Genomic DNA, 12,501 nt, shown 5'->3' with positions numbered 1-12,501 from the left:
AGTCTTCAGAATTAGTTTCAAGGAAGCAAGTTACTACGATATCAGTTATGTGGTTGAAAATAAAGTGCATGATGATAGTCACTGAGAACTTTGGTGATTTCATGTTAGCACAGTTCACATCAGTCCTCAGCAACATTAATAACATGCCATTAAAATATTGTTAACATGAGTCCAAAAAAAAAAAAAAAAAAGAAAACAAACCTAAGCACACATGAAAAATAAATTTTGTATAAATGAAAAAAAAAAAAAGAAAAAGAAAAAGGAAACTGAAATCAAATCCCTAGCCCGCCCTTAGTGTAACTGATCCTACTATACAGCTATCCCAACATGCAGCATCTGAAATGAAGAATCACAGTCTGTTTGCTTCCCTTCACCTATTCCTGAATTCAGCTTGCAGCTTTCTGGTGTCTGACTCATTTCACTTCGTGCCGGTGAAGATGTACTTTGAGGGAGATCTACAGAGAGCATGTCAGATGAAGAATCTTGGCTCTCTGCTGAAACAGCAATTTGTGGCCAGCTACCCTCTGTTTCATCATTGCAATTTGTCCCTTCATCTGACTCTTCCAGCTGCTGAACAGATTTCAAATACTGTTGTAGGAGTCTGTTGTCATGCTCGTTATTAGAGCTCTCTCTACTTTGTCCACATTCCCCATGGCCCTCCTCTACATCTGAAGAATATTCTGAATTACTATTGCCACATCGTTTGACAGTTTCCACCGAAAGAGAACCCTCAGTTCCTTCTGTCAAACTCTTTTCAGAGCTACACAAGTCACCAGTGTGAGTTTGATCAGCCATAGAAGAATGAAAACCAGAATCCGGGAACTGTAACCAAGACTTTTCCTGAAGAACATCACTAGCTGGAACTAACCAAGCAGAACTAACATCTGGTGGGGTTTCTTGCTCAAGGGTGGATGCTCGAACAGATGGTTCAGGTGGACAGGAATTACTGGCTGGAGGGATCCCAGGTTGCCAAGCGGCACCTGCATTTTGTGTAACAGTAAGCTGCCATTGTTGAAGGGATTTAACCTGTTAAGTATAAAGAGAGTTTTGTTATAAAATGTAATTTAAAAAGTACTTTGGTCTCTAGAGTACTTCTCACAATCTGCAACAAAATATTTGTATAAAACTTAAGGTCAAGTGAACTGACCAACATGTCACTATATTTTTGGGACAAAATATTCTTCCCGCTGTTAATAGCTTTTAAACTAGACACCCAATACAACAGAGCACACACGTAATTCTTTCACATAAAGAATTCATTTTCCTGAATAAAAAGGAATCTGCTCTAAAAAGAGGAGAGGGAACCTTTAGGAAATAACCCATTCTTAAGAAAACAGTCAGTTTTTTAAGACCGGCTTATTAAGAGATGTATTAATAACTCACCTACTTTAGAAATTAGTTGCTCAGAAGTGACACAGCTTGACGCTGTTTTATTTGCCCTGAGCATCTAGCAGTCACATCATTCTTCAAGTCCACAATGCTTAGTTTTCTTTCCATTTTCTCCTTCTCATACCAAGCTGTATTTTAGCATTTATTTACACAGCCAGTTTATTGTGTTGTGTTAAAACTTCTGAATATTACTTATCCCCAGAACACTAGTATAGCCAAAAACACGTCAACAAGATTCTCATAAGCCATAACTGGGAGAATGAACTATATTCACTGTCTCTTTGGGATCTCCAGTATGAAATAATACCTTCTCAATCCTCGTGTAAGCAGAAAAATAAGAAGATTGAAGTTATTTACCTGGTTCCAAAGAAATCTGACAGCTTCTTCCTGTACAAGCCTTTGAATCTTATCTTCCTCTCTTTCTTTTCTAAGCCTGCAAGAACATACATCCAAAGTTATCTAGATTAAATAACATTCAGTAAACAAGATCAACAAGAATGCACAGAAATGCCTGGTTATAAGACTGAATTGTTGAAAGATACATAGCCCAACATTAAAGACGTTATTGCAGTCTGCCTTGTCATCAATATCCAGTTGCCGAATTTCCAGCACACATTTCTTTTTCAAAGTTACATTAAGATTTTTCCTCCCTTTTGCTGTAGCGTATTTATTGACTTACTAATACTTTAGGAGTATTATTTATATAAAATTTATATCTTACATATTTAAAAACTTTGGCAATGATCTCCTCAAAACATGGATCCGTATCATCAAAAAAAAATCAATCACATTTATAATCATATCACACAAGACAGAGGGAGAATCCTTCCAGCCATCGACAGAGAAATGACTCTATACGGACGCTTAACAAAGAAACTTCGTAATTGGCATAAGACAAGTCAAAAAACCATTCTTTACCATTGCTATTTTGATTGTGCAGCAAAACATGCAAGTCCGAGCAATAAAGGAGTTAAAAAAGTTGATTCTAACCCAACCCATTCATAGAGAGCACTCTGAGAGGACGAAAAGCTATGTGCATAACCATGTACATCTTACAGGAAATGTTCCTTAACTGTCGTCATTGTTTTATGTTACTAGTGCTAGGTTCTACTGTGAATAGTTAGACCCATTTATAACTCTTCTGAAATATCCTGGGGCAACATTTATATTCATTCAGATATGAACACCGACAGCATGATCGCAACTTACGTTTGTATTTCATTTGTTAAGCAAATGATGTGCTCTTGCATTCTGCTTAGGCGAATTTCATATCGCACTTCCTTGGCTCGGGGATGAAAGTTCCTTGTGTAAAATCCCCTCCAGCAGGCTTGAAGCTTGGTAGCTGCTTTAGTCATTCTTTGCAGTTCAGCTGCACCTTCATCGACAGCAGGTGAAGAACCTGATTTTTCTCCTGCCGTCTGGTCAGGACAGGGAGTTGTAAATCCTGATTCAACACCTACTGAGGTGCTGGGCTGACCGTGCAGAACTTGGTCTTCAGAGGATGCTGAAGAGATGCTAGCGTCAGCCTGGTTAGCTCTTACTGGATCAGAAGATGGTACCTGCACATTCTCTATTATATTCTCTTCAGTTTCCACACTTCCCACCACTTTGTTAGAGTGCTCTCTTGCAACCCATGAAGTTTTTTTGTCCTTGTTAGCTGTTTCTTCTCTATTAACACCTTTCACAAATTCAGTAAGTGTACTACCATCATCTTCTAGGCCCAAACTGATCCCATGTAACTTCAGGTCTGAAGTAGGAGACACTGGAGACAATCCTGAAGCAACTGGCATGAAAGTAGACTCTGACGATAACAGGCTGCTGTTGAGTTTGTCTTCATCAGTCTGTATATCTTCAAGGTATAGTTCCTTGTGACAATCTCTTTCAAGAAGAAAGGTGTTCTTCACTGCATAGGAATGATCATCATTCACACTTGGTCCAACCCAACAATTCTTCTGGACGACACGTTCTAGATAGGTAGAAAGACATATTCAGAAGTCATAGTACTTCAGTAGCAGTTTATTTTATAGGGATTTACATTTTATTTTAGATAGTTAGAAACTGGGTGTGTAAGATCCCAAATGCTAATCATGACAAGCATTACTTCTACATAACAATAATGATAGTAGCTATTCATCTCAGCAACATCTATGAACCTCGCAAATAATCAGTAGAGTGAACTGCACAGACTGCCTTCCCATGGAGCAGTTACTCTTTGATCAGATGGAACAGCCAAAGTAATAACATTTTCATTTACTGGACTGTTTTTTTTTTTTGTTTGTTTGTTTGTTTTTTTACCTAGCCATCTTACTAGCATTTCAAGACATGAATAACCACAGAATGTATTTTTAGAGAACAACTTACAGCTTCAGTTGAAAATCTCCAAAAAATAATAGAATAAACTAATAGCAGGGCCTCGTTTCAAAATTCTCTCCAGAAAGCTATCTGCGGTCAAAAAACATTTGTTTCTACCGGTTAGATCACAGGTGCAGATTTACATCTTACCACTTTCAAGAACTATCTGTGGTGGCTGTGCTGGACTGCTCTGTTCGTGAGTAACTGGTTGTGTCTTGTTGGGAGTGGGAGATGTAGGTGGTCCTTCATTTTGGTTTTGATTCATCAGCTGCCTCTGGTGGAGCCTAAACACAGAGTTCCAACAGATCTTATGTTTCTTTTTAACTTTCTTTGATACAGAAGGCATCTAAAAAGCTATCAACTACTTGAAAGGAAACAAGCAATCAAACCATTCTAAAACAAGAGGCTAGTTATATGGGCTCCTACACCTACTAGACATCAATAGGACTACTCACAAAGCCAGGGTTTGCACAGGCTGCTTCTGTTCCCCTTCCTTCTCCCTCTTTGTTACTTACAACAAACAAACAAAAAACAGCATGCAATTCTGACTATCAACTGAAAAAAAAAACACCAAGTATCTCTACACACAAGCAAGGTATGCAGATACTTTAAGTGTCTGCTGCAGGACAGGCTATGTTTGTACGTGCAAAGAGTTTGAGGAATAGAGGGGGTCATTTTTTTATGTTTGAAAATGACTAAGGCAAGTAGAGGGTACCCCTGTACCCGAATACAAAAATCAAGTAACAGTGTTGCCACAAACATATCATCATCCTTTACAATCTGAGAAAACACAAACGCAATTTCAGTGCAGCTAAATTCAAAGACCATGAGGTAGACATCAGAAAGTCAACTGGCGTTAAAAATTATGCACGTATATATTTCTCCTCTAAAATGGCCCCTATGTGTCTGCAGTTTCCTCCTGAAGATCAATCTATACTGACAAAGCAATTCCTTCCAGATGCTCCCACGTTTCCAGCCCTTTTGGATGAAATAACACAGTTCTCCTTATACAGCTTTCTATCCATACTATATGACTTATTTAGCTTGCTCCACTGAGTCTTCCACTCTAATCTTTTAGCAAAAAAAATTGTCAGTAGTGGTCCTGGCAAACAGTGATGCCTGTGTTCTTAAGTATTCTGGGTTTTAATTCCAATTAATTCACCTTCTCACAGGAAGAAAGTGCATGACTGTAACTCTCCACATCTACTTGCACAGTCCCTAGCAAAATAAGTTCCTGCTTGCAGAACCAGCAGGACCTATTGTGGCCTCTGATGACAGAGCCAAGGTTCCAGATAAAAAAGCTGTCAAGAGCATCATCAGGAACACTGCCCCTCAAAAGACAACCTTAAAAGAACACACTAATAATAAAAAGAGGAGGCTAGTTCACCCATGTACTACAATAGTCTTTATTTACAATTAGAACAACAGTCAAATCTGCTCCTTTTTGAGGATTTACTCACAGTCTCTGCAACAAACATCTGAGTAGGTAGCCTATTTTAAACACAGTCCTAACACAAACCACTTTCAAGACTGCTTCTAGGGCACCCAGCAAACAGGAAAACACTCCTGATGCTGTCTTGCTCCTCATCCTGTACCTCTGCCACTCTTCCATCTCCTGCCCTAACTGTTGCTTTGGAACACTTGAAAGGAAATGCTATTGTATCTAACGTAATGAGACATACAATTGTGTTCTCAATTGCATTTTGTAGCCGAAAAACAAGAAGTTCTCACCTTTGCTTACTTAGTATTTTTTCCAGTTTGGCATCTTCTTCAGTCTGGAGACCATATGTAGATATAAGAGGGCAAACAGTAGCCAAGTACTGGACTAACTGGACATGCTGCCCAGGTCGGTACGATCTTCCTTTACCTTGACTGTAGAGCCATTCTGCTTTTAAACTGTTAGGAAGGGAGGAAGATGGTTACAATTAATGTACAGCACAGAACCCCTGACGTGTCCTGGAGTACTGTTCTTCTACAAGCTAATCCACAAACCTAACCAAGACTTGGAACATGAGCAGTGCTGGAGGAACTGGGATTTTCGTTACCAGAATAACGAGTGAAGTACTCCTCACATAAACATTGATGAAATGAAAAAGTCTCTGACAAGCACTGTGCATTCTATTTTATCTGTGTACTCTTTACGTAGTTTGGTTTTATAACCAAAATTCAATTTTTTGAATTTATCAGCAACTTTAACAGAAAAAGGAAAGATCCCACAAATGCACAGAATAGCCACAGAGAGCAAATCTTGCTGAGGGTCTCCAGCTGCCATCTGTTTCTCAGTTAAACTGATGGTCTTCAATCTGAGAACTCAATATAATATATCGATATAAAATAATACAGAAAACCCCATCAATAATGAAAAAAAATTAAAATTGCTACAGGCAGCTCTTCAGGAACTTCGTAATATTCATAATATGCACTGAAACAAACAGGAGTGGTTTCCCTCTGACCAAAAAGGCAGCTTTTTATTTTACTAACTTGGGAATAAGATAGTAATATCTTGGACTGTCTTAATGTATTGAACTGGAACATGTTATACTTGATGATGGAGATATTTTCAGGGAATATTTATATGGCTGGACTATTCTGATATCAAGAACTTCAAGAAAACATCTCCACTGTCATACAGACATCAGTGATATAATGACTGCAGTGATACAGTTAAAAAAAAAAAAAAAGTGAGTAATATTATATTTAATTAATTGACAAAAAAAATATATACAAATCAGACCCTTTATAAAAGGGCATGCCTGAGCTTCTCCCAAGATAACGGCTTCAATATTTGCCAATTGTCTCATTCTACAAAATCAAAGCCTGTAAACCTGAGAGGAATAACAGACATCACCAATGAATTGCTACCACAATTTTGCTTTTTAGAAGTACTAATGTGAGTGAAGTAAGGAAACCAAACCTTAACTTTATAATTCTATTTAATTGAACGTGTGATTTTATATAGCAACACTAGTGTAACCAAAACCAAAAAAAAAGAAAAAAGTGTTAATTGGCTGGGGTCTCATATGGCCATTAGCTAGACAATTTCAGATCATTAGCACTTTCCTATTTTTTATTATGTAAAAATTGAACTTCAGCTTACAAAAATCTTGATTTGATAATTTTAGAGATTTAATAACATGATGTTACCTTTCCTTCTGAGAAATTACATATCCATCAAGAACTTTAAGGTTCAGACACCAGCTGACAATATACGGCCTGTAGTCAAAGCCAGGGATAGATGGTGTGGCCATCACACAAGGATTGTTCATTATTGACAACTGTTCCAGTTGAGAAAGAGAAGCCAGGAAAGAAACCTGGAGAAAAGAAGATACTTGTCAACTAGAGAGAACCAACTGATTACAAGATGTACCACATTTGCCTAGTTACAGCTATACATCTTGCTCAAAACATCATTACAATTACACTGAAAAATCACATTTTCTTGTTAAACGTGAACATCTTTAAAAGGACCTTCCATCAACACCTGTCCTTTTCCTATTAACTTTCCTGTAAGTAGTATAGCCCTTGGGAAGCATTAGCTCCTCTTAAAATCTGGGAATTGGGCTTTACGTATAAAAAAGGTATAGTATTCCAGCTTACTGCAGCAGGTATAGAGATGTCAACAAATCAACAGCAAGCTGAAGAGCTGAGAAACACTGTCCTATTTTGAAGAAGAGAGCAATGCATTACCAAATAAGATTTTTCTTCTCATGTGGAAGACTAACTGACATGTTTTTTTTCCTTATATAAGGAAACAAAAACACCACGCACACAAAAAAAAAAAAAAAAACAATAAAAATAACCCAATAAAGATAAAAACCACAGTCCGGATATTCATTTCTCTTCCAAGGTGTTTGAATAAGAGATAAAAAGACCATAATCTAAACAGAGCAGCTGAGCAGCTGCAGAAGCCATCTGCAACACTTTATCAGCTCAGTTTTCAACCTTCAGACAATCATGGCAAGCTCTTTGAGAATTTTCTCCTCAAAGTTTAGACATTCTGACATCCCTGATTGATATATGTAAAAAGGCAAAATTTATTTAAAAAACTAATTTAATAAAGTTAAATTACCCAACTTGTGCAGCTAGAGCAAGCGTAGTTACTACACAAAGTATTAAAGGTTCCTATCTTCTTCAAAATAATCTACGCTGAGAGTCCATTTCACTTATATCCTCAAAAGAATTATCCAGCTATTTCCTACCACTCTGCTTGAATACAAGGTGGTATCTTCTACATCTTACCTCATTTAAATCTCTGATTTCATTTTCTGCCAAAGAAAAAACAGTCAGATTCTGAGGTAGGCAAACAGGGGCAGTACGAAGCGAAGTTATAATATTTCCATGTAGCAACAAGGTCTATAGAGTAAAAATATGGTATTAAAATGCATGCTTGATCAAAAAAAAACCAAAAAACTTTTCCTCCAGATAATACGTTCACAATACACACTGAACAAAAGATAATAAAGATAATAAAGGCTGTCTGGCATCTTCAAAATCGTTTTTGCTTATCCCAGTGAGGGCAATTTTGTTTTTATATTTAGAGCAAAATGTCCTCATGAAACGCAGAAATTAAGTATATAGCCATGGATACAAAAAGTGTAGCTTAAAATATTTTCTTCTATGCAGTGTACATGATGAAAGAGTTAATACTATGTTTTGTCTTGATCCACATCACAGGACAAGAGAACTGAGTGCTGTAGAAAAGATCTTACCATGTTATCTTAATCAAAATCATTAGAGTAATTACAGAAGCACTACATCGGTTTCTGCAGCTTGAAAACAACAAGAACTTAACATTCTTCCTTCTAGAAGTTACAGTAATTAAATTGTTTTAAGAGCTAGCGTGTTTGAATAAGAAATGCTTTTAAAAGGCAAAAGTTTTCAAAGCAGAGTTCTTTACACAAAGAATTTAAGAAGAACAGAGATAAAACAACTACCTTTAGAGACAGAAGCTTGGAGAGATCTCCCAATTGAGATATGTTGTTGTCTGACAAATCAAGATGCTGAAGAGACACACAGGAATTGATTTGTTCAATGGCCTACAAAAATAACAGGATTATATACTATAATTATATATTTTATATATAATTATAGATTATAAATAACAGTTATATATTATAAAAAATAACATATTTTTTTTTACCAGTTGAATTTTAAAGATTTTTTTTTCCTATTTTGGGGGCTACCTACCAATTCTCATTAAATTTCAATTTCAAACCATCTATTTATTTTTATCCACTTGCCAATTCTTGTCCAGAAGTTGTCTTCTTCCATAGACCAGGGTACACAAAGCTTCAACATTTGTTCGCATTAAAACCAGAAGCAGAAATGAACATTTCTTTGCAGTGAAATGAAACGTTTTAAGGATTGCCTTTTCAGTGTTTCCCAAATTTCTACTATATTACATTCTGGAAAACGTATAAAAGGCTGTGTACTTTACCTTAAGGTTATTTCCTGACAGGTTTAGCCATTCCAGATGCACCAACTCCTTCAGCCCTTCCACGTACCCAATGCTATTGTGAGGCAAGTTTAGCACCCGGAGCTTTGTCAGTTTTGCTACACCCATCATTCGTACCAAACGGTTGTTGGCTACAGACAGCTGCAGATTGACACAAATAAAATAAACACTTAATAACTATTAAAGTGCACAGACAGAATAGGCTTTTATTTTTAGTGCTTAAAAATCCAATCCAATGGGAGCTACTCTAATGTATATATTCAAATTTCAAGCAAATAATACAGACAAGAAACTACAAGAGACAGGCAACAAATTACTGATCAAATGAAGTAGTCCTCCCAACTCTGCAAACTTAGATGAAATCTTACTCCTAACAACAGCTAATAAAAAGCGGAGAATAAATAAGGAGACATCTCATATGAAAATAAGCTTTTAAAATCAGAATTGCTAAATCGTTGTATAAACTGTTGTAATGTTCCCGGTATAAAATCATACTGTCACCGTAGCAAAGGGCAAAATATATTTCACTGTTCTCAAAAAAAGTGCTGTGCTAACAGGACTGTAAATCACAAACTTTTAAAAGGATAAATCCAGATTAAAAATACCCATTAACAACACAGCCATAAAGTTGCAGACTGGTGAGGGTTTACTGCAGCAATAACACCCACATCTCCAGTGTCAGTTTAGCTTGGCTGTAGAAGCTGTTTAGGTGACTTCAAGCCTATTTGGAGGCACTTTTAGTGCTGGTTAACATGGACTTGTACAGCCTTGTCCCAGGGGGATTAACACACTGATTTTTGCAAGCATGCTTACCACTGTTACCACTAATACCCCCAGGAACCTAAAAGGAATGTTTCAAAATTGAGGATATTACAGTTTGGGATAAGCTCTAGCAACATCAGGGCTTACATGACTCAATACAGTAACAAGACAACAAATCTCTCCCACTTCACATTTTTATATTTTCTATTTGATTGTTAACCTAACCCACCTGGCTTGTTTCTTCCTGTAAATGTCACCAATACTCTTCAATAACAAAAATGTTACCAATACTCTTCCTCTGTGAAGAGTTCTGAAACCCAAACAGGGAGAGTCCTGTCTGTAGGTCTGCATGTTTATCTTTTTTTGTTTGTTTGTTTGTTTAAACTACAAAGGTTTTTTTTGTTTGTTTGTTTGTTTTTGTTACAAAGATCAAGCATTCCAAAGCTAAAAAGTATCAAAAATCAGAGTTCACAGTGACCTTTCTAAACGTTAACACCATCCCACTAGGATTTATTTAGTTTAATTTTAGCTACCTAAGTAACCAGCAGAACAGCCTTCCTTACCACCACCTGCAGAGCTACACTGAAAACAAAGCTTTCTATTTCAGTTCACCGCTGTTTATTTTTCCATGAAGACAGTAACCGATGACTTACTTCAATTATATAAGGTGGCTTTAAAGCAGGAATACTTTAGGTAGCATCTCAGTAACATTATTTTGTAGCAAATTGAATTCAAGTAACACTGACCTGCATCAGATTCCTGCATTTTTCCAAGTGCTCCAATTTAATTATCTGGTTCTTGTCCAGAATCAGAGTGTGAGTATCCGCATCACAGGGTAAGGTTGGACCCAGCTTTTGCAATCCTTGACCTGACCAGTTAACTACCAAACCTTAGAGGAAAAAGAATGAAAAAAAAAATCAAACAAAAAGAGAACACAATGAAACTCAACACCTGATATATGAGAACGTGTACTCTAAGTGCAAAGCAAGACAAACTGATCTGTTTTTGTAACATAAGCAGCTAATTCACGGATACAAATTACCTTTTCTACTTAGAACTGAAGCAAATACATTAATTTAGGCTAAATACGTTAGAAAATCTGATCCAGTTATTGAAAGATGGGGATTCTACTCCTTTTTCCAGTAAAGATCTCTGGTGAAGTTTTGGGCAGTCAGTAGCTTCAGACTATCTGAAGCGGGATGCAGAGTGAAATTTAGGCAGCTATATTTAAAGGTGTGATCCTCAAAACCCAAAATTTCAAAGACAACTATACTCGGATTTTGTCAGCTTTCAGGTTTTGAGCAGCTTGATAACTTCTTACATGCAGGAGCTCTCTCCCTAAATTCCTGCTTACAGACAAACCTAGAACATGCCAAATACATGTGTAGGATCACACTCCAGCCACAGCAGCAACAACACCTAAGAAAAATAAGTACATTAAAGCAAAAAAGGGAGGGAGCCTGACACAGTGGTAAGCAGCCTACACCCTCTAGTCACTAAGAACATGGGAAACCCTACGAGGATACAGGCCAACAAACTCCTCCTTCCTGGACAGATTCATCAAACACCCCGCTACTGTATCTGAAGATGACGGCACCTAACCCATCTATGTGAAATTTCCACTTGACAGTCCTCAGCTTGAAGCAAAGAGGCAGCCTTATCACAAACAGGCCCTCTAAAAGCTACAGCAGTGAATTGAAGTCTACAGTTTCCTCTTTTTCCTCTATTTCAAAGCAAAAATATTATTAGTCTGCACCATTTTTTGAAAGTGTAGTCTAGGCACAAACTCAAAGAGGAGGTTTCAACCTGTGAAACCAAAATTGGCACCTCTCTGCTGTCAAAAGTTGGGCGCTTAAACCTCGTGGAAGAAATACGCTTAAGATTCAACTCCTCTTTTAAAACTCTCCATTAAATATTTCAAGACACGCTTCCTTTTAGCAGCTTGGCTATGGCAAAACCTACTCTTAAGCATTTAACTATCTTATCAGGTAGTGAACATGCCAAATATGAGGCCAAAGATTCCACTCCAGGACTCGAAAGGCCAAACCATTCAGTGCATCTTGCCAAAGGGTTTTTGTGCTTGTATGCATGATGGTCAGGTAAATTTTTAATATCCCTGCACGGTACCTAGTCAAAAGCCAGACCCAGAACCCGTGCATACAGCCATCCTAGAGAACAGGTGACGTTCAGGCAGGAGCAAACGGTAAATACGCCAGCATGGCGTTTAATTGATAAAACATAATTAAGATGCTGGCTGCCAGGACTGCTCCAACACAGAGCTAAAAGGACAGCGCTGGCTATCCGCAGGGACCTGGGCTCGCTACCTACCCGCGCTGCCACCCGCCCATTGCCATCCCCACACATTTACCCCCTGCTATGCCCCCCCCCGGCACCACTCGGCCTCCCGCCGAGGCGCTGTGCCAGGCCGTGCCCCCGCAGCCGCCCCCCGGGCCCCTCTCACCGCCGCTGGGCGCCGCCCCGGGGGCCGCCATGTCCCGTCCCGTCCCGTCTCGCTCCGCTCCGCCTCAGCCCCCGCCGGGCCA

At 38.1% G+C, this 12,501-nt stretch overlaps 1 protein-coding gene across 1 annotated transcript; it reads right to left on the bottom strand.

Moving 5' to 3' along the window:
• Positions 1 to 218: 218 nt before the first annotated feature.
• Positions 219 to 12,465, bottom strand: CEP97 (centrosomal protein 97). Its single transcript, XM_032205248.1, has 11 exons — positions 12,420 to 12,465; positions 10,705 to 10,847; positions 9,179 to 9,337; positions 8,676 to 8,777; positions 7,981 to 8,094; positions 6,886 to 7,052; positions 5,473 to 5,637; positions 3,892 to 4,025; positions 2,599 to 3,355; positions 1,747 to 1,822; positions 219 to 1,026 (listed from the first exon to the last, which is right to left on the bottom strand). Exons 1-11 carry the CDS (start codon positions 12,448 to 12,450, stop codon positions 310 to 312), a joined length of 2,565 nt encoding a protein of 854 aa, XP_032061139.1. The 5' UTR covers positions 12,451 to 12,465; the 3' UTR covers positions 219 to 309.
• Between the last annotated feature and the right edge of the window lie 36 nt (positions 12,466 to 12,501).

This window comes from Aythya fuligula, chromosome 1 (genome assembly GCF_009819795.1).
Source record: "Aythya fuligula isolate bAytFul2 chromosome 1, bAytFul2.pri, whole genome shotgun sequence".
NCBI classification, from domain to species: domain Eukaryota; kingdom Metazoa; phylum Chordata; class Aves; order Anseriformes; family Anatidae; genus Aythya; species Aythya fuligula.
This window is presented reverse-complemented; position numbering and strand designations above follow the sequence as displayed.

Bases quoted from the DNA above. Each gene is read 5' to 3' on its own strand.
- CEP97 (XM_032205248.1), bottom strand. From the start codon at position 12,450: ATGGCGGCCCCCGGGGCGGCGCCCAGCGGCG. The intron at 4,026-5,472 runs GTGAGAACTTCT...CTCTGTGTTTAG, and splicing joins AAAATACTAAGTAAGCAAAG to GCTCCACCAGAGGCAGCTGA. The intron at 1,027-1,746 runs GTAAATAACTTC...TATACTTAACAG, and splicing joins TCAGATTTCTTTGGAACCAG to GTTAAATCCCTTCAACAATG.